Below are 22,296 nucleotides of genomic sequence, written 5' to 3' on the forward strand. Positions count from 1 at the left end.
TTGTAGTTCCTGCTGAGGTACTCAACTGCAAAGCAACTTCAGTGGTACAGATAACTGCAACAGGAACTAAACCAACGTCTTTAATTCATTCCTGTGACAGCATAGGAAGCTGTCAGATGGTAAACATGTTAGGATATAAATAGTACACTTCTATTTTCAACCAGGAACATCCTGATTCAAATAACGACCTCTGCTTTCTGACACAGCTCAGGATAAAGCTTGTGGTGGTTATGAAAAATGGAGGAGAAGGAGAAACTGCCACAGCAGCGCAACCCTTAAGGGAGGCAGCTTGGTCACTGAGTCCCAAGCTCAAATGGCACCACAAATTTATCACCAGAAATTCAGATGGCTGATATTTCACTGTGGAAAACCACAGGAAAACCTGAAAAGGAAGTCAGCTTCTAGAGAAAAAAAACCAAAATGCTGCCAATCAGAAATGCCTTCTGCTACAACATAAGCAAAGGAAAAAGAAACCACTGTAATTTTGTTAGTGTTGTTCTGATATAACTGTACAGTTAAGTAAATGTCCACATCAGTAAACCCTTATTCACAATTTAACATTCACATTTAAATGTAAAACCTTAGGTGGGTATCATGGTCATTACCATCTCACCACAAGAATTCATTCTCATATGAAGTAGTACACATACACTGCACATGGAGATTGATCCTTCTGTAATTCCATAGAAAATAAAGCAGGCTTTGCTATGGACAGACACCTAGAACTAAATAGCAGGAAAACAAGCACTGAATTCAAGCACTTATCAGCAGCTTCTTTCTGTTTATAGGAATAAAAGGACCTCTTTAGAGAAGCTCAGTCCTGAATAAAGTTATTCTGTTTCCCATTTCCTAAATCTGTTCTGTTGTTCTTATACCAAAGATAAACATGTCTTTTTCTGTCTGTATCTTTCTTCCTTGTTCTATTTATTACAGATGGATACTTCGTTCTCAAATGTAATTTTGATTTTACAGGACACTGTATCATTTTTACATGGAATGACTCTTACAGTTTGTCTCACCAGTGAACAGGGCCCATTAAATACGTCAGAGAAAACAGAACTGGGAAGATATTAGGAAGATATTATAGCAGGAATAATAATATCCCTTCATCAGTGCTATTAAATTCTCACAAATCTCAAACAGTTTTCCCACTCTTAAGCCACTGAAATGTCAAGATGCTTCTTTCCAGCACTTTGCTTAGACCTATGCTCCTGAGTGCTACACACTAATAATAATAATTCTCACAGAATTGCTGTTCCTTCCCCAAAACACCCAAGAGTCTCCATCTGCGCCTGTCAACCTCCACACTGCAACCACAGATTTTACACTGTTCCCAGAAATTGCCAGCCATTACACTCTCTACCCTACCAGAGCTTCTGAGAGTCTTCATTACACTGTTAGAGGCTGAAGCAACTTCCTCTCTTAATGCCTGCCTTCTCCTCCTACAGATGGCAGGAAAATCCTGCAGAGAAGTGGGGGTTGAATCTCCTTCTGGTGATTACCCCAGTGCAATCATGTTGTTCACCTTAAAATCACACCAGCCTCTTTCCATCCACCTGAAAGCAACAGAAAACCTCATCATGCATGTGTGGAATCACTGCCAGGCCCCAGATGAGGTCTGATCCAAGTGCACTCTGCTTTATTGCAGTGGTTATTGCTACTGCATCTGCCTGCACTAGAGGAGGGCTGCAGCTTGTCACTATGGGGCTCATTTGCTGCTTTTTCCACCACATCCCTCAGAAAAAGCTGACAGAATCAGTCCTCATCAATAGCAGGGGAAAGAGGGGGTGGAGGTGTACCCAAGGTTTTCAGGACACAGGAGTTATTTCAATAGCACTTTAAAGCCCATCCCTGCAGAGCCTGCCAGAGCTAACCTGGGTTACTGGGGAGTGTCAGCTGAGTTAAAGACACTCTGAGATCAAAGCGAGATTATTTAATGACTCCAAAATTCCCCTAACTGAACAGCACAGACTGGAAAAATCAGAAATGCAAGAAAGTAGAAAAAAGAAAGCAAAACCACACAAAAAATAGTAGCAGCATGTGCCTTAGCCCAGACTGTGTATGTGGAATGTACATACTCTGAAACAAATCATCTGTTTCCTCCTGCTGCTGCACAAACCAAAGAAGAAGGGTCAACTATGTGTGATTTAAATACACAGACCATACATCTTAATAATTCCAACAGTTTTAAACATACTGTTTGCTCTGATCAAACAGACGAAACACTAAATTTTACTCTTGAAATACAAGAAGTCTTCCCACTTTTCCAGTGTATCCTTCTAATCTACTTGAAATGATTTAGGTTACTTGACTTCCAAAACCTCTTCTGAAAGGCTGCCCTAGAGCCCAATACAATGCTGTCACAGTAAATATACTAAGGTTTTCTGTCCAAATATTCAGGTCCAATTTATTTCAATTCTCCTGTTAAAATCCACACTTGCTTGTGTCTCTACAGACTGTTTGCTAGTTGCTAATTCAGTAACATCAAATTGTTATAACACAAACACATAACAAAACCATTTTAAGTAATTCAAAACCATGTTATACAAACCTCTAAGAGTATTTAGCAGTTTGGTAGGTAGATTTGTGCATGCAGTTCAGAGGAAAATGCTTGGGAAATGGATTCCAGATCATCAAAACAACAATGTGCAGCTGAACGTACTAAATTAATATATGCAGCTTTACATTTTATCTGGGGGAGAGCAGCAGCACACATATTCAAGACTTAATGTTACAAACAAAATGCAGAGCACAAATTAAAAAAACAAAAAGATATAACATCTGTGTTTTCACCCCTCCACTCACTGCTCGGGATCACAACGAAACAAAGCAGCAAAAAGCCAGTTCTTTTTGAAGGTAATTTAATTATTCTAAAGAGCTATTGCAATTTCTTTAAACATTTCTCTTAAGTGGATGTGAACATAAGTCACTCCACAGCACAAACACCAGACAATGAAATGAGTAACACAAAGAGCCTAATTACTATTCTCACTCCATATCCATCTGTGACACAGTACAAGATCTAATATTAAAAGACAGGATTTCTGGATGCTCTTTCCATCTCAGCTACTAAACACATTTATATTTAGGCCTATCATTTCACTTCTCATTGTCTCTCTCTCTCTTCTGCAACATGGGGATAATTATATTCAATTCTATATATTCCACTGGAGCTAGTTTCTGACTAGAATATTTAAGTTTTTTCTTAAGACCAGTAATAACTTCAACAGGAGTGAGAGAAGAGAATCAGGTCTTTACAGGACACTCATCAGGAGTATCCATAAATATTCTGGTATTGCAGAGCCTGTAGAAGGTCACAGCAGCCAACAGGTAAAAAGGTTATGAAACGGATTTAAAAAAAGACTGAAAGGTCTGCAGGGCACCAGCACAATCCAAGAAGTGCCCCATCCTTGGCAGGCACGGCATTAGGGCAGATGTGCTGTGATCTTACAAGTGCATCTCCTCTGCACACTGTTCTTTTCCACTCAGCAGGGATCAGGAGACATCTTTATGACCTTCCTTTTTCTAACGCTAATTCCGAACCAGCGACAGAAGCTGGGTTAGCAACCCCGGAGCGCCAACTCCTCTAATTCCCACAGTGCTGGCAGAAAACAGGGTAATAAACCTCTCCTTGCCCTACCTCACTTTGGTATTTCAGGCACAAGCAGCCAGGACACCCCGCAGCTGGGCTGCTCCAAGAGCTCCTGCCGCCTTTGTGCGCTCCCCCAAAACCGGGAGAACGGCAATTAGCGCGGCAGCTGCTCATTAGGAGCTACAAAACCAACCCTTGGTTCACAGGCACGGCTGTGAATGCACAAACCTCAGGGATGATCAAAATGAAGTTCAGCCATCTGCAGGGCTCAGGAAGGGCCCTCAGGCCTTCTCCTGGGGGTCTGCCTAAGATTGACACTTCCATAAATGCTGGAAACGAAGTGTTTGCTAAAGGGCTGCTTCCACATCGGGTGTGTGAAGAGTGGCAGTCTGAGGAAGCAGATTTGGTGCAGTGCAGACGTGGCAAAGACATTTCCCTCCCTGGCACTACAACAGCTTTATGGAAAACACCAGCAATGAGATGCAAGGCAGGACATTTAACTCTCAGCAGAGAAAATACCTGCATCCATAAACAGGTATGGGGTGAAATCATCGTGGCAAAGATATTTCCCTCCCTGGCACTACAACAGCTTTATAGAAAACATCAGAAACGAGATGCAAGGCAGGACATTTAACTCTCAGCAGAGAAAATACCTGCATCTATAAACAGGTATGGGGTGAAATCATCGTGGCAAAGATATTTCCCTCCCTGGCACTACAACAGCTTTATAGAAAACATCAGAAACGAGATGCAAGGCAGGACATTTAACTCTCAGCATAAAAAAACCTGCATCCATAAACAGGTATGGGGTGGAATCATTGTGCTCTACATTCAGGAATTATACTGCTTTTTGTAATTGCTCAGTAGCTTTATAGGGTGTGATCCCAACTTAAAGCCACACTGAACATTCTGCCAAACATAACAGTGACCTCTGGTTTAACTTCCTTCATTTTATTAAAATGCAAATACTTACTTTATTGCATACTGGATAAGAGTAAATATAGGCCATTAGCAAGTCAAATTCTGCCAATATTTCAACACAGCTCTGAGGAACAGATGCATAAATTGCATCACCCCAAGTGGCTGAGAAGTACACTGCTCTCAGGAGCACAGTACAGACAACATTACTCATCTACAATTTGCTGTATCTTTAGCTTATTCCACTGTTACTTGTGATGTTCTTCCACTGCAAGGACTTATGTTTACAAATCCTCCAGAAGAGGACTGGGAGAAGCTGAATCGTAGAGCAAGAGGTCATCAGTTACACAGTGACACTTTGTTTGGCACTTTGATTATTGACTAAACACTTAGAGATGAGATTAGCAGCAAAATATAGTCAGTGAAGCTGAAATACTTCCATACAGAAATATTTTCATGAGCAATAACACTGTGAATATCTCCCTTTAAAGGATATTTCAGTTTTCATCAGGCATCACTCTGGCAAATCCTACTTCCCCCCTGGAGCAGAAGAGGAATAAGGACCAAACTGTGGCTGAGTCACAAGTTTGAACTCTTCACTCTTGCAATAGTTTTCCTAACTTCTCCCATTACAAGCTCCCCCTGCTATGAGCACCTGGCAGACACAGCAGGATCTATCTTCTCATTATCCCTAGGTAAGCACACAGACATCCTTAGGCAATTATTGCTAAAAATAACAATTGTTATGTTCTAACTTTTCAAAAGTGCTGAATTCAGGAACTTGTAAAATTGACTAAAAATAGTGTTGGCACAATTCACTTAATCAATGAGTGTCAGTAGTGAATGAATTGCCTGCCAGAAGTACTACACTTCCTCTCAGTCCTTTAGTCCTATTTTAAGGGCTTTCTTTCCAGATATGATACTGTATCCAAAGAAAGGACAAAAGGGATTATATTCAGTATTTTTACTGCAATAGTAATATTTTTTTAGTAGATACGAATGCAATCTCTACAATAAAACAGAAAGTGTGAAGAAGAGATGCACTATCTCTAGTCAAGAAAAATTTATGGGATAATTTGTGTACAAAATATAAATACTGCCCATTCTTTGATCCCAATTCTATTATCAGTTCTGCAGAATAGCTTCTGTGCCAAGTTCCATTCTTTCTGATGAAATTCAAACTATGTGAGTGCCCAAAAGACTAACTGAATAGGGAATGCCCGATTTTATCCCATTCCACACTTCATAGATAACAAATAAGGCAGAAAAGAGTTAAGAGAGGGAAAGAGGGAAGCTTTTAGATTATCTGTGCTGAATTTTCTGTCAGAGTGCAGCATTGAAAAAGGCAGCTTGGTAACAAAGGCACTGAAGGCCTGGAAATCTATTACAAGATTCAGGGAAAATCATTATGTCCTTCATCCTTCTGGTGCAAACAAAACCTCTTCCAAGTGTGAATCACTGTGAATATATTAACTCCCTCCTCATTTAGGCAAGCTGCAGAAAACAATTAAACCAACACAGAGCTAGTGAAAGTGTGTCATACTTCAGCTACAAATATTTTACTTGCTTTTCTTGTATCTCCTCTTCTCCTGTGGAGATACTTCTTTCTTTCTTTCCCTTGCACAACCTAAGGACAGCCTCACTGTTCATGAACAGAAGATTCAGAATTTATCTCCTGCTTCTTTTGACTAGTGAGAGATGCTGTGTGAAAGTTGTCTAAAAAGAACTCCACCATAAGTCATGATTTTCATAAACTCAAAACCGTGTACTAATACATTTTTAGCTAACTTCACTTTTTACCCTTGAAGTGTAAAAAATATTCTCTCCTAATGTAAAAATATCTTTTCAGAGCCACTCTGAAGGCCAGAATAAAGTTGGCTTTATCATGCAATAGAAGTTTAGCAGTACCTTTCAAGTAAGAATGGAGTACTGAAATACAGACCAGTTTTGGGCTTCTCATACATGTTTAGAGTGTAACGCACTTTAAAAAGTTTTGGGGCACTTCAAACAATGGAGAACTTCAATGAATTTAGTTTTATGAAGCATGATGCAATCACAGTCCAAATCCTAATGGAGAGAATATGCAGAGCGGGGCAAATTTACACATACAAAATCTGCAGGTACAATTAATGCCTCTAAACAACAATATCCTTTATTCCAGTGGCTACATGCAAACTCTGGAATATCTTCTGAGGCAGTTTGGAAGCTAATTTTGTGTGTGCATGTATAGCAGAGGGCTGTAGCTCATCCTCAGTGTGACATTGACAGAGATCTAGCTCATCTTATTGCCCCTCTTCATTAGTATTTCTGCAGAGCAAACATCCCAAGCATCTAAGCATACAACATCAGATAATTTCATTCCCAGCAATCTGACATCAATGTGACCACAGCAGTTTGGGTTTGACTCCAAACTGGGCTGGATTTGAACAGCTGCTGTAGAGATCCAAAACTCCATGCAATTATTGAACCCACAAATCATCAGATCCCTCAAAAATAGCAAGAAAATTTTTACCGTTGGTTAAAAATAAAAGATTCAAGCTCTGCCTGCAAGCAAGAAAACCAAGTAGATCTGCAAAAATAAGATTTCTATCATCAGAACAACTGTGCAACCCTTCCTTTCCTGTTGTGTACATGCCTGGTGAGTGTAAACAAATGTTCTTCATATTTATTACCATGTGGTTTTGGTAGCATCTGGCACAACCAGGCTTTACTCTTTACCTGAGAGCAAAAGCACTGCTGTAACACAAACATTATAGAAAAGGAGAGCCAAATCTTGCTGAAAATCATCTCTCAACACAACCTTTAAAAGATCAAAGTATCCAACTAAGATAACAGAATGCAAAATTCAAAAAGTGGCAAAACGTAAGACAACAGAACATCCACCTAAAAACACACAACAAAAGCAGAGTTGTATTATATTTTCTTCCAGAAAGGCAAATGTGTAACAGCCTAAAACTACCCTTTTGACTTAAGACAGTTTTAAAATGTGAAGTTTTCATCTGATAATGTTAACTTATAATATCACTGTAGTCCCAATAACAGATCATACGTTTAAACCTGTAAAAAAAGGATTAATGAACATCTGTTTCAGATTCACATTGCCTGTTAATAGCAAGTTCAGATCCTGACAAAACTATCTAATGGGATCCAATCAAAAGCATTCAACTCTGTTCTGAACCATTGAAATTGCAGTGCAAAGATTGAGGAGGAAAAAAAAAAAGGCTTTTGAGATTATAAAAACAATCTTAAAAATACATAGTATTTACTTAAATAGTTTTATACACTGCCTGGGTATAACCTTCTGTGTTGCCCTGAGTCACAGGGAGACACTGAATAACAACCTGGGTATCTGCAGTATTTTTTCTACCCACAGAATTTTATATTCACTCTTCTGAAGATATCCACATTGTCCCTTGATTGGGGTTTATGTTCCCAGTCACTCTGTGGAAAGGGTCTCCTGACAGTTTTCCTGCTGCCCAGAAGATTACTCAAAACTCAGCAGTTTCCTCACATTGATGAGGTGTGAAAAGAGGGAGCATTAGATACATCAAGAAACATGACATGTACAGAGAAGCCAGCAGCAATAATGAACTCTGTGGTCTCTAATGAGAGTGGACAAAGTTCATGTGCTCCATCATTGTAACAATCGCTGCTAACAGGAAAAATGTCACACGCTGCCATTTTTTGTTGCCTTTTGTGATCTTTGTTTGAGCAGCAGTTTATCAGAACTCTGGAAACATCATCCTCTTTCTCCTGTAAGGCAGAATATCGCTGCCATTTCCACAGCCCAAAAATGCCTAATGATTAGACTGAAAATTCTGTTTTCCTCTTAGATAACACAAGCACCTAAGCTTCAAACACAAGTCCACTACCAGGTAAGAGGAAACCTGGGATATATTAACCCTGCAGACTCATCCCTCTAAGTGTGGCTATGCTGCAACATTTTCTTTTTCTGTTAAGTCCAACTTAATGAGGAATTAAAACATATTTATTGAGGTTGTAAAAAATGGACAGCACCACCAAGGTAAAACCATTGCTGCTATTCCCAGTTTCACAACAAACTAATTGTCTTGCTGCTGGAGTTTCCACTCAGAGGAGATTTCTCAGCCCCAGGGAGAAAGTGTGACTCTTTCTTGCAGTATGGATGATTATACGCCATTTTCAAAATTCCTTGTGATTATGCATCACATTTGCTAAATTTGCTTATATAAGCTCACATTAAGCATTTTAATGAGCCATGCTACAGGCTTACAGAAGGGCTCTGCTAATGACCATCAGCCTGCAGACTGGGTAAAAGAATGCTACACACCCATAAATCCCTAAATGCATGATGAAGCAATCAACAGACAGACCCATACCCACACTCTTAAAATCCATCACATTATCTCAGGCTTCCCAGTGACCATGAGGCAGAACAACAGAGAGAGTGATCCTGGCAATAACTAGCAAATTTATCAAGAAGAAAAGAATGTGATCAGTAATTGAAATGAGCTACTGGGACACCTGACACTCCCCAAAGGAGAGTGGCCACTGGAGCTGCTGCAAGCAGGGAATGCTAGGAGCCACTGCAAGGTGAAGGTCTGGAGCCTATCAAGGTCCAAGTAAAAAAAAATTATTTTATATGGCAACTACTCCACTGCATATTGGTCAGTCTCCTCCAGCCAAAATATGGGACAAATAAAAAAGGCAGCTGGATAAGGGTAAAAAGGGAAAGATAGAGCTTTTTAACAAGGTTGATTTCACATAATATTTAGAGACCTATAAAGGAAAAGAACCTCTGTACTCAAATAATCCTCTTCTGCTATTAAGGAAAAGCCTAAAAGCTAACTTTCCCTATTAGCTGATCCAAGGAGCTCAGTAATGTTTCACTGAACATATTGTGGGGTTTTGTCCAAACTTTGGGAGTCTGCCTTCACTGCTGACAAACAGGCATGACACAGACACAGGACCAAGCCTTATCTCCATCCTCAGAATGCTCTGTCCACAGCTGAACCTGTGGTGTTAACCCAAAACCCTTCAAGCTCCTATTTGCTCTGGATGTCTCTGGATTGCTGTTACTTGCACACATGTGAGTAATGTTAACCTTTTATACAGAATATATAAATGTTGAAATGTACTGAAACAAAACTGTACAGACAGTGTGTGTCTGGAATTCTGTATTACACTCACTAGGTTTTACATTTTATTTACACTGTCTCAGTGTGAATAGAATGGCTATTACACAATAACTCTTTGAGGTCCTGTGGGTTTTGGTTATTTACCAAAGCCTGTAAATACAGTAAAACATAACTACCGCAGGTATTAGGACATATAAAATGAAATATAAATTTAAAATAGACATTTATTTTACTTTTGCAAAGTGGTAAAAACCAGAATTGAACCTTGTAAACACCAGAAATACTGAATACAGAATGAATTTCCACCATTACCACAGCAGATCCAGCTCCACTGGAAACCACAGTGACAGAGGCACAAGACCAGACCAAGCACTGGCACTGCCCAACCACCTAGCTAAAACATTTAAACTTGTTTCAAAAATGTTAGGGGAGTAGGTTTTTAGGTTTGTTTTGTTTTAAACACCCTGATTTAAACTCCTGATTCACTATCTACTATACTACTGCTGGTACTGGAGTGCTGAACTGGCTGAGTGGGTTTGAATAAACCTCAGTCCCTGCAGGGGTTTTTGTCTCTGTGTTTGTATTCTTCAAGACAGTTCAAGTTCATCTGGAACATCTTTGAGATTAATGTCACCTTGCCTGTGGTTAGAATTCTTGCTGAATTTACTCTCTTCCCGTCATCCCTTGAGGATTTGTAAAAGCCAAAAAACCAAATAAAATCAAGAAAAAGGACTGAGCTCTGTTACAGTATTTTCTTACTCAGAAAAATGAGTAAAAGTCTGATCAACCTCAACTCCCTCCCCACTAAGTTCCAGTTCTGATGTTCAAAAATCATTCTTACTTTAGCTTAATGGGCTTTAAAAACAAATACATGCTGATAATTGGAGAAAAGTTACTTAAATTGTTGAGCAGTGTCTGGCATAAGCAAACTGAAATCTGAAATGTGTTCACTGAGCAAGAAGTTCAATCAACTCTCCTCCTTAGTGAGGATTTATTGAATTAATTCCAAAATTATGATGCATAACCTAATCAAAATTTAATTTAAATTTCCTCCAAGGTAAAGTAATAATATTACAGTGCTTGATTAATGAATTTGACTGTATTTTAATCTAGGAAATTCCTAATTGTCCTTAATGTTAACGTAAGTATCAATTAGGAATTAAAAAATGAGGAATCAATCTGTTGGCTAGATTTCTTGAAATACAACTGCAATTACAATTAAATAATATTGCTGTCATCAGTAACTGAACATATTTTAACAGCCCCACCAAAATATCTTCAGTAACCATAAAATTTAGGTTTATTCCATCCTACAGCACTGTAGAAACAAGGAGCCATGTGTTCCTGCATGTCTACATGCCAGCACCATACATACCTGCTTCACACAAACCCTGCTTGTTTTAATCATAGAGAAACATTTTCCCCAAACCAAACATCAGAAAATGCCTGGCTGCAGAACAGTTGCATCCTCCATTCTATTTTGGAAAATGTAAATAAGTTACATAAGTATATATAATACCTGGTGAAATATCACACACCTGGTCACAGTTTCCCAATAAACTTCTCCAAGTGTTTTGGATATAAACCCAAAAACCATCCTTAAAAAAGTCTTTGCTCACTGGAATCAGAATTCTATGACATATTTAACAATTTAACAATTCCCAAGGACACCTTCTAAAACCAGTGAATAATGAAATTGAACATACTTTTATAGCCCACCTCTAACCTCTTTAAAACAACAAATTTACATCAGCTCTTAAGCATTAAGTTCTAATGTCAAAAATAGCAAGATGCCACTGTTTCCAATGCCCTATAAAAGAATTTCCTGACTTCAAAACAGGTATGCTGTTGTTTCATAAAAATAGAAACAGACCCTAAAGCCACACAATATTGAAGGATATATTTAGTACTTGCTGGAAGAATCCTAACAGCTATTTTCCTGTATCAATATAGCTGGCACTCAGTTCTTTACTGTTTTTCCTCAATTTTCCTCTCTGCTACATAAAACACAGCTATTTTTAGCGGTTGTCAGATTTGAGGGCTACAAATCTCTGTAGTTATTGCACCCTCCTCTTCTTGCATATAATCTCTCAATTAAAACAAATGTCTCCCCAAAGAACTTTGAAGAAGAGGCTGAATTAACAAACCATTTAAGTGAAACAGAAGCAAGCCAATCCCTTATGAATACAGAGTCTGCAATTAGCCAAAACGCTCCATTTTGCCGTTCACAACAAGGCCAATGTGCAATAAAAATTAAACATTGATGCAGGCAGGGCATTCCCATGGGGCTCACATATATTAAACCATTACCACTCAACAGTTGCTTTATGTCCAAGAAACTGGGGCACAGCTTGAGACTGGCTGCCTGCCTGTTTGATAAAGGGGAAAGCTATTGGTAATAAGTATTTTCCCTTATTTTTGTATCCCAAGTGGCATAACCAGGCTCAGGAAATATTCAGATGTGGCTCCCAGCAACCACATGCTCACAGGGGTGTCAGACTGACAGGATTCAGGTTCTGATTGAGCAGAGGAAGGCAGTCCATAGGTTCTGCATGGAGTCACAGTTGTGCCTTTGGATCAGCCCACAGTGATAATCCCCAGCACTGGCTTTCCCAAAACCTCTGAGGATGATATTTGTTAAAACCCTATCTGAATTTAGGTCTTAGCTTGATTAGGTTGTGTTCAGCAGTCCCCACTGCAGTGATGACCTTTTTAAGGAAAAATGTAGGATTTAGGTGGCCTTGTTATAACTCTGCAGAACAAAATGTATAGAAACTTGAACACAGAATAAAATAGTTTGGAACCGTAATTATTTTTACTTCAATGGGACACAGTCAGGAGAAACAAAGATTGCTTATTAAAATCATATTTGAAACCACAAATAAGTAATCCACAATCTATCAGCTCCTTCAAATGTCTCAGAAGCTGAGGCACTCAGCATCTTACCTGTGTCAAGCTGAAATACATACTGTTACCAACTTTTCCATCAACCAGAAACCTTGAACATTAGAGAGGTAACTAATAAAAATGTTCAGCATGTCGAATACTAAGCCAGTGCTCAAAAAGAAAGGGTATTTTTAAAGCCTGTACTACAACTGTAACAGCAGTTTAATAGGACTATAAAAGAACCTTCAACTGCAACTGTAAAAGGACTTGCCATCTTGGAAAAGCTCACTCCAAAATAAATGGGCTGATGTTCTGAAGTTCAGTTTTTATCCAGACACCCTCTATTATTTCAACCTTTTACAATTTGTCTTGCTCTGTCCTTACAAGGTCATCCTGACATTCACTTCTCAGTTGAATCCAGCTTTCCATCAACAGAGTGTGAGGATCAAAGAGAAAATAAATGCACATTGCCACAGGATGGCTTTAATTCTCATAAACTCCACAAATCCTTGGCTGGTTCATGCTCACCTTTCGCAGGAGGAAGCAAATCCGCTCAATGTTCCTCAGCCTCTCCCTCTGTCAAGAGAAGGAGATTAGCTGGTGTCACAAATGAAGACAATATATCACAATTACAAGGGGTCAATGTTTTAATTAATGGCTGCAGTGAAGCAGCACATGTTATTAATCTGGATTGACAGCACTCACTTCTTACCCACTCTTTGCAAACCCAATGATTTTCCCATTTCTAAGTCCCAGTAAGTTATTTCTCATTTGTTACTGTGTGTGACAATATCAGCTGAGGATTCAAGCCTGTGTTAGCCTTCAGCAACTCTTCTAAGTCATCATTTGTGACTCTATCCAATTGTGCCAGTTGATACCACAGAGACTTGGTCTTGCATTTTCAGGCACCCAACCTCTGGCTTCAAGATAAACCTGAGTGGGAAAAACAATGAAGTTTGCATGGCAGCTCTTGCTCTATCACTAAGATGGTGCCTGAACATGTGATACTAGAATTTAACACATTTGTTACTGCCATATTTTCTGCAAAATCCCTTCACCTGGGATTTTCCTCCTGGGAAGCTGAGAAGCTTCAGAGTAAAAGGAAAACAATTTTATCTGATTTGCTTCTCTTGTGTTTTGCTCCTTTGGAATGTGTTTGGAGATTGTTTACCCACAGGTGGTTTTTTCGTTGGTTTCATGTGAATTGTTTTGACTCAATGGCCAACCAGTGTCAAGCTGTGTCAGGACTCTGGAAGGAGTCACAAGTTTTCATTATTATCACTTTAGCATTCTGTAAGTATCCTTTCTGTATTCTTTAGTATAGTTTAGTATTCTTTAATATAACAGAGTATCATAAAATAATTAATTAGCCTTCTGAGCACATGGAGTTAGATTCATCATTCCTTCCTTCATTGGGGCACCTCACTCACAGTACAATACACATTAGTGAAAAATATTAAAATGGCCTAGAAATGCCACTTTAAACAACAGATGCATTCAGAAATACTGAGAATCACTGTAATTAAGCATTGTGATTCAAAAGATGTTCTAAAAACTCAACTCAGAGAAAGAAGACAAATCAAAGCCAGGCTTTCTTTTCAATGGCTCATAATGAGAAGCTCACCAGCAAAACCAAATTTCACTGCATAGCCCCTTGACTGGAGTTACTGTGAAAGATTCTACTTAATGTTAGTTACTCTGCAAAAGGCAGAGTGGGTTTGCTGTCCTCAGAAGACTACCTGGTATTTTCATTTAGATATGGCAAAATATTCCAAACAATGAATGTTTTTAAACAAGTAATGTATTATAACAATGTGAGAAGCCAACTCTCCTTAAGCTTTTTGCTTTTCAAATGTTTTATATCTCAAGGTTGTGGCAAATTTAATTCTAATCTCCAAATAAATAGATTTTTTCCTTTTCTGTCCCCAGGTTTAAGCCATTGAGAGCCATAGAGGCAGTGGCAACTTGATAGGCCCCAGAAAAATAATGTGCCCCTTTTTGGAGTCTTGTTAATTTTTTTTATCGTGGAGACCAATTCCATTACCATTTTAAAATAAAATGAGATTATCTCCATAGAGCATCTCAACTTTTAGGAAGTGAACAATTTACTAGAATTTGGTACATATAAATTCAGTGTGTAGTTCTCAGATAGGAAGTAAAAACAGATAAAGTGTATTGAAAATCAGATTACAAAACCAAATTATATCCACTGATGTCCTCTATAGGATTTCTTCATATAATTTCTTTCTTTTCTTCTCATTCTTTGCTTATATGTTCGTGAACAGTAAAAAAAATATTCTAGGATTATAAAGTTTATGCTTAAAATCATCAGTGGTTTAAGCAATTCATGTCCTGAGCTGAATTATGAAACAAGGTTAAATGGCAAAGTAGTGGCTACTGCATCTGGTTATCAGTTGTAGGCAATTCAACAACCTGATACTCTGTAGAGATCAAATTCAGCACCTGACAGAATCATTGTCATTCCCAGTGAGCTGATGGGGAGCCAAGCTCTGCTCTCAGCTCTGGTGGTACAAACTGGCACATGCAGCTGTAGTCAGCCACATCACCCTAGATTACAGCTTTAATTAGCAGAGGAATTTGGATATGCTTAAATCTAGGCTGCCTTTCTGGTTCATTAGTTAAAACTGAGTTTACAATCCAAGGCACTTAATGCTCTCCTATAGGAGATGCAGCAGAAAATGACATTTACTCCTAAAGCACAGGAGAGTCCAGAGGCCTGCCATGGGACAGAGAGGTCCAGGCACTCAGCTCTTAACAAATTCTTTCAAGTTTTTGGCTCATTGATACAGGCAGTAGGGGAGAAAGTGGCCATCCCATGCTCGAACACAGAGAAAGCAAAGTGTTTCAAAAAGGAAAACTTGTGCCACAAAATGAAAAGGTGAAAAACAAAGCATTAGCATCACATGACATTCTTCAGCTTTTGAATTTCCAAATTACTTTCCTGCCTCCTTCAGCAAAGAGGAAAGCCATTAACATAAAATTTGCCACCTGGCTTCCTCAGACTGGCCCAATAAATCAATTTTCCAAACCACAGCTGACTTCACAAGAGACTCCCAGTTCATTCCCACCCTCATCCTTCACCAAGAGCTCGGTGCCCCCTGTTTCTGGAGCAGCCCCAGCCCCTGGCTGTACTCACTGCATGGGCTGGGTTGCACTGGTCGATGGGGCTCTTGAAGTCTGTCCGAAGCTCATCGAAGGCAATTATCTGAAAAACAATTTTTTCAAGTCCTGTAATGAATGCTCCTTCAAACACTTGTTTTCCTTAAGGGACTAATCAGATGCATTGCCTGCCTTCCTCACTTTCCAGGGAAAATATGGGAAAATAGTTTCCGTGACACACTCCCTTTAGAAGTAAGTAGTTAAAACAAAACGGGGGATACTCCTACGTATGACACCTAGAACTAATTAATCTGTCACTCTGCAAAATCATATCTATAGCCTTTTCAGTGCTGCTACTTTCCATATTTCTTCCTTCAAATCAGCAAGATTTCTTTTTTCAGATTTCCACATGACAGAAAACTACTTCACAAACGAATACATCTCCATATTTGATGGAAAAAAGCCATTAGCTGCCTAAAACACAGAGATGCATCTGATATAATGTTCCAGGTTTAGTACATAAACAGCCTGTTTTATTAGTTGATAAATCTACCTCAGATATTAATTCTGAATTAGTATCAGCTTCACAATTAAGCTGCTATTCATTAACAAGCACACTCCTCAAAAGGCAAAGCACTCTAGAGCAAACATGCCCTTCCTAAATTCTGGCAGGTTTTAGAACTTTACTTCAGACCTCATTAATGGAGAGATGCCTTTTGCTCAGGTCCTTTGGTTTCCTCCATTAACAGATGGATTGAGACATCCTAGTAATCACTGGTGCTTTTAAAAGCAGACAATTTGTCTATAAAAATAATAGTGTTTGATAGTATTTTCTTGGAAGATCTTGAGTTAGACCTATTGAAGAGCTAGCATTTTCTTGGAAGAGTCTTTTCTTGGAAAGAAAACAGCTGTAATAATCCTCAGCACACTTCATTCAAAGATCTCAAAGCACATTCTTAACTTGGTGTTTGCATTCTAGTAATACCTTTTCTGCTGCTTTTATCTTGCTTCACCCAAGGAAGGAAAGCTCCCTGACAGGCACCACATAAACAGATGTTAAAAGAGTGACTCCTTTTCAGACACTTTACAGCCTAAAATGTCTGTTCTTAATAAAAGATGATGGAAGTACAAGGCAGCAGGTCTGGTAATTAGCAGATGAGTGCAACAGCCATTCCTTGATGTGTAACAGCGTGCCTGCAGCCTGGCTGCTCAGAAAGGAACAAACTGGGTGTCAGCACAGACCTGCTGCACAGCCAAAACACATTCATTTAACAGAGATGCAAGGCAGGAGAAGAAAACCTGAAAATGGCCTGTTCTTGAAGCACAATAATATGGTGAGAGGTTCGAGAATAAAACCCACAGCTACAATCCATGAATTTCAGCACCACTCCACATCCTGCCCTAATGCTGCATTCATCCCACTGAAACACATTTAAAAATCCAAAGTGTGGCATTTTACAAGAGCACTCCACAGAATCCAATTTATTCAACTATGACAAGTCAAAGTGGCAGAATAAACCACAGAGGGAACTATAAAATGTGATTACAAGTGAAGCATTTCTCCCTATGGATGCAGCATCTTTCCAAGTTAGGAATTATATCTGCAATGGTAAAGAACAACTGAGAGAAGCTGTGAGGGGTTTTGCAGTACATTTGTGAAGAATAAGGCTCATGACACCTCTGTATTTAATATTTCTTGGACAGGTCTTCATGTCCTCCAGCTGAAGCAACTGCTGAGAGGGTTACACATGAACAGGTGAGTCAGACACAATAGAACTGGGTGTCTCTGCAGCTGGATATCAGCACCAGCACTGACAGAAAGGAGGAAGGATGGAAAAGAGGTTAGCCTCAAATATACTGCACATTTATGTTTACTTATATTTTTCTTTATTTTCCTCATTTTTTTTTAACTTCCCCAACTGTCACAGACATGCTTTATGAAAAATCCTTTCCTTAGGATTTTTCCTCCTGAGAAGCTGAGAGGCCTCAAGAACAAAATGCAAACAATGATTATCTGCCACTGTGGAATGCAACAGGTAGATCTTTGTTTAGCCCATGTTAGTTGTTTTTAATTAATGCCCAGTCACAGTCAGCTGTCTAGGACTCTCTGTCCAAGACACAAGCTTTTGTTATCGTTCCTTATTATTTTATTCTTAGCTGGCCTTCTGATGAAATCCTTTCTTCTATTATTTTAGTAGAGTTTTAATGTAATATATATCATAAAATAATAAATCAAGCCTTCTAAAACATAAAGTCAAATCCTCATCTCTTCCCTCAACATGAGACCCCTGTGGACACAGTCACAACCAACATTCCCAGCTCTGTAGCCAAACCCTCACTCTTTATTTGCTGGCACATAATTTATGTTCTGCTTGCATTATATGTAAGTACACATAAAACACATCTGACAGGTATTTTAGCACATGGTTTTCACAGAACCAGTAAGTGTAAATGCAATAGTCTCACAGACAAACCTTTGGAGATGAGCCTGCAAGTTATGACAATGTGAAGAGACATTCCTGCTAAACCTGAAAGAGACTGAGGTCTGGTTTCAAGCACACATGACTGGAGGAAAGTTTCTTCAATGAAAGTTTCAGTGTCTCTCTGGAAGGAGGTTGACAAAAATAAATCCTCCTCAATTTATTTTTTTAAAAATGTTCCATAATATTTTTATATTTTGTTAAATCTCCAGAAATAGAAGTCTAGTGATGACATGAAAATACCTATTTTAATTTATGAAAAACCACATTCCTGTTTCCTATTTCTCAGTTACAGTGAAAAATGATAAAGCATAGGCAGGTTCAGAATTAGAGGAATATAAAGAAACTCCCAAAGCATTTTGGGAGCATGTTTTTCTTCTGTTTTGTTGTTGGGAGTGGGGTGTGTTGGGGATTTTTCATTGCTTTTAGATCTAACAATGTGGTTTGTCCTAAATCTAAAACCACAACTGAGTATAACTGGAGTTTCTTAAGATTAGCAGTTGCTCACAACACACTGAGTAATTGTGCAACAAATTATATTATATTACTGAAAATACAGCTGGGCTGTGCTGCAGCAGGTTTTGCATAATTAATTAGGAAACATCTTCCTCTTTCAATTATAACTCTCATTCTGTGGCAGTTTAATGGCCTGGGGCATTGAGTGGCTGGAGCTGCCATTTTCCCATGCAAACCCCAAATAACCAAGAACTTATCTCCATGAAGTATTCACAGTGCTCCCAGGGGAGCTGCAGTGCTCTGACCACAGCCAGAGGAACAACCTTGTGCCTGCTCCCTTCTGAGCTGCATGCAGCTCATCCTGTGTCACTGTCACATTCTCTGAAAAATCCCTTTGCCCAGGATTTTGCTCCTGGGAAGCTGAGAAGCCTCAGAGAAAAGGAAAACAGTAATTATCTGATTTGTTTCTCCTGTGTTTTGCTGCTTTGGAATGTGTTTGGAGATTCTTTACCAACAGGTGATTGTTTCATTGGTTTTCTGTGAGTTGTTTTGACTCTTTGGCCAATCAGGGCCAAGCTGTGTCAGGACTCTGGAAAGAGTCATGAGTTTTCATTATTATCTTTCAGCATTCAGTAAGTATCCTTTCTGTATTCTTTAGTATTCTTTAATATAATAGAGTATCATAAAATAATAAATTAGCCTTCTGAGAACATGGAGTCCGATTCATCATCCCCCCTTGCCACGGGGCACCCCACAAATCCAATAATCCTGATTCCCACCCATCCCCTGAGCAGAGCTGCTGAGTGCTCTGGGACAGCACCTGGACACTCTCAGGGGCTGTTTCACCTCAGGACCTGCCACACTCACAGCATCCTCTGCTGAGCAGCTCATCTCATCTCATCTTGAGATAATGAAATAGATCCCAGGCAGGGCACTCCATAAGAAATGACATCGTTTCACCCCTGTCAATGAATGTATTTTATAAAGCATCCATTATCTTTCAGCTATCCAATCTAATTTGATGGAGGGTGGCAATCAAGACTACAAATCATGCACCTGCATGGACATCAGCAACCCAATCTCTGCAAAGGCCACACAATAAACACACAGCTCCAAAGAAAAATGACCAGCCCCTGGTCACAAAGCTGAACAGAACTTGGAAACATGTTTCCAAATGGAAACATGAAAACTAGAGACTGGTTCTCACAAAATGGAGAGATTTATTTCCATTAGTAAACATGAATGTTGTACACAGTTTCATAAACAGAGAATAAGGACCATCTGACATTTATTTAGGAACTTGAAGGAAAAAAAACCCAAACCACCAAGTTATCTGTTGACTTGCAAAGCCCTGTGAGGAAAAGAAAAAGTGCATCATGTTTAGCAATATTTTTTATAACTACTGCAGAAACAGGCCAAGGATTGAATGGACAATGGATATTGCATTACCTTCTGTCTTGGGGAATTTTCCCTGTGAATCCACATTACAAATCACTGCAGGAAGTTTGTTCTGCCTCTGCCCTAGCCATGTTTTTCCTGGTGAGAGAAGTGTACTTGTGTGTGTTTTCCACCTAATAAAACTGAAGTTCTATAAAAATACTGCTTGCAGTCTCTGGTGATTCACACCATCTGCAAATCTCAAAACTCCCAGTACAAGCCAGCAAGGAGTTTGCCCCACTTTATACACATAATGCATCAATGAGATTGTGATGACAATACAGGTTTCAATTGCAAGTATATTTATAAATTTTGTTTTAATTGCCTGCACTCTCTCTGCTTATCAGAGAGACCATACTAGTTTTGAATAAGGAAGTATTCACAAAAGACCAAACATGAATTTTGCTTTCTTTTTATGCTTATGTACCCACCAAAATGAAAATTTCACTTGATGTTAGAAATTAGCTATGACATCTCATTTTTAGGGAAGATACTTTAATTTTTTTAATCACCGAGCTCTTACAGAAACATATTTTAATTGAGAATGTGGTGATTTAGGGTGGCAGTGAAGTTGGTGTAGGTGTGAATGCAGTGACAGCAAAGAAGTTGGATATTATTGCCTACTGGTATCTCAGGAAAGTTAAGATAAAACAGAACTTGATGACAAGCACACCAACCACAGAACAGAACAGTAACACCTAACATATGCTTCCTTGCCACCACTCTGTCAATGCACCACCATCCCATATTGAAGGAACTGTCTTTAATGGTTCTTCCAGACAATTTGTCTCCCCTGCACTCTCCCAGGCAGCTTTCACAGCACCCAGGCTGACTGCAGGTCAGCACTTGGACAGAAGGGAGGCAGGATTAGGAGCTCCTCAACTTCATGGCTGCCCAGCAATGGATGCACAGAGATTTCAACTGTGTTGGCAAAATGTGTTTGAATCACGAGGAAATTGGCTGAGGTACTTGGCTGGATTTTGTTGGGCATTAGCAGCATCTGAAAGAATGTCAGTCAGGTAAGAGTCAGTGAGGGAGGAATGAAAAAGGACCTGGAAGGGAAGGGAAGTCACTGCCTGGATGGGAGGGAGCCCATAAAGAGCTACAGAGAACAGGGACAACAGCAAAGTGACAGATTGAGAGAATGGTTTTTTTTCTACCCAATTCTTACCATGATATGAAATGAACCTGAACAAGAAATTTATCTATGAGGTGTTATTCGTCCCTCTTTGCTCTCTGGTTGAATTGATCTGCTTAATGTTACCAAGCATGAAAGATATTTCAAAATTGTATGAATGGAGGGGTGTCGCAGACAGATTTTATCAAAAATCCTTTCCTTAGGACTTTTCCTCATGAGTAGCTGAGAGGCCTCAGGAACAAAATGTAAACATTGATTATCTGCTGCTGTGGAATGCAACAGGTGCATCTGTGATTGGCCCATGTTGGATATTTGTAATTAATGTCCAATCACAGCCCAGCTGGCTCGGACAGAGAGTCTGAAACAGAGCCTTTGTTATCATTCCTTCCTATTCTATCCTTAGCTGGCCTTCTGATGAAATCCTTTCTTCTATTCTTTTAGTATAGTTTTAATGTAATTTATATGATAAAATAAGAAATCAGCCTTCTGAAACATGGAGTCAAATCCTCATCTCTCACCTCAACCTGAGACCCCTGTGAACACCGTCACAGAGAGGCGACCTGCCCCAAATTCCAGTGAATTTTATGCTTTTTATCATGTTGTATTTCCTGTCTATATCCACTTGTTAAGCATCTCCTATTAAAAAGGGAAAGAAGTCTCCAGTCTTGGTTTTCATCATACCTCTCTGTGCCACACAGTAGCTTCCCAGACCAGCGGATCTGAATGCTGGTGTTGATGAGAACCTTAGCAATAGAGCCAAATCAGGGGCAAAGAAAAAAGTGAGATGGAAAGTATTCTTTTCTTCTCTTCTCTTTCATTTTCTGAGTAATTAATTCACCACATATTAATAAAAGTAAACAATAATAATTAACAATGTTTTGCAGTTATAGATCTGCCTCCAAGGCAATGAAGGTCTTAACAAAGGAAAATATAATTTCCATTTTTTATACAAGGGAAAAAATAAAGCTCAAAGAAATTAAATTATTTACAGAATCAGTGGCAGAAGAACCAAAGCCTCTGGATTTTGCACCATATAAAGTTTAGGGAAAGAGAGAAAACTGTCAGTACACTAATAACATGAGAAGTGAAACCATGCCCTTCTGCCTGATTATTGTGCTGTTGTTCATCTCTAGAGCAGAACACTGCTTTAAG

The 22,296-nt window shown here is 39.1% G+C and overlaps 1 protein-coding gene across 1 annotated transcript in view; it reads right to left on the bottom strand.

Annotated features, from left to right (window-relative positions):
- The window catches only part of CNIH3 (cornichon family AMPA receptor auxiliary protein 3), a 44,911-nt gene that overhangs the window by 7,262 nt on the left and 15,353 nt on the right, over window positions 1–22,296 (bottom strand). The window contains exons 2-3 of the mRNA XM_054290425.1: window positions 15,671–15,739; window positions 13,042–13,089 (exon numbers count right to left, since the gene is read on the bottom strand). Of these exons, the coding sequence (XP_054146400.1) occupies window positions 13,042–13,089; window positions 15,671–15,739 (117 nt within the window). The remainder of the gene's footprint in view (window positions 1–13,041; window positions 13,090–15,670; window positions 15,740–22,296) is intronic.

This window comes from Melozone crissalis, unplaced genomic scaffold (genome assembly GCF_028551555.1).
Source record: "Melozone crissalis strain CALT ecotype California unplaced genomic scaffold, PUWL_Pcris_2 ptg000081l_1, whole genome shotgun sequence".
NCBI lineage: Eukaryota > Metazoa > Chordata > Aves > Passeriformes > Passerellidae > Melozone > Melozone crissalis.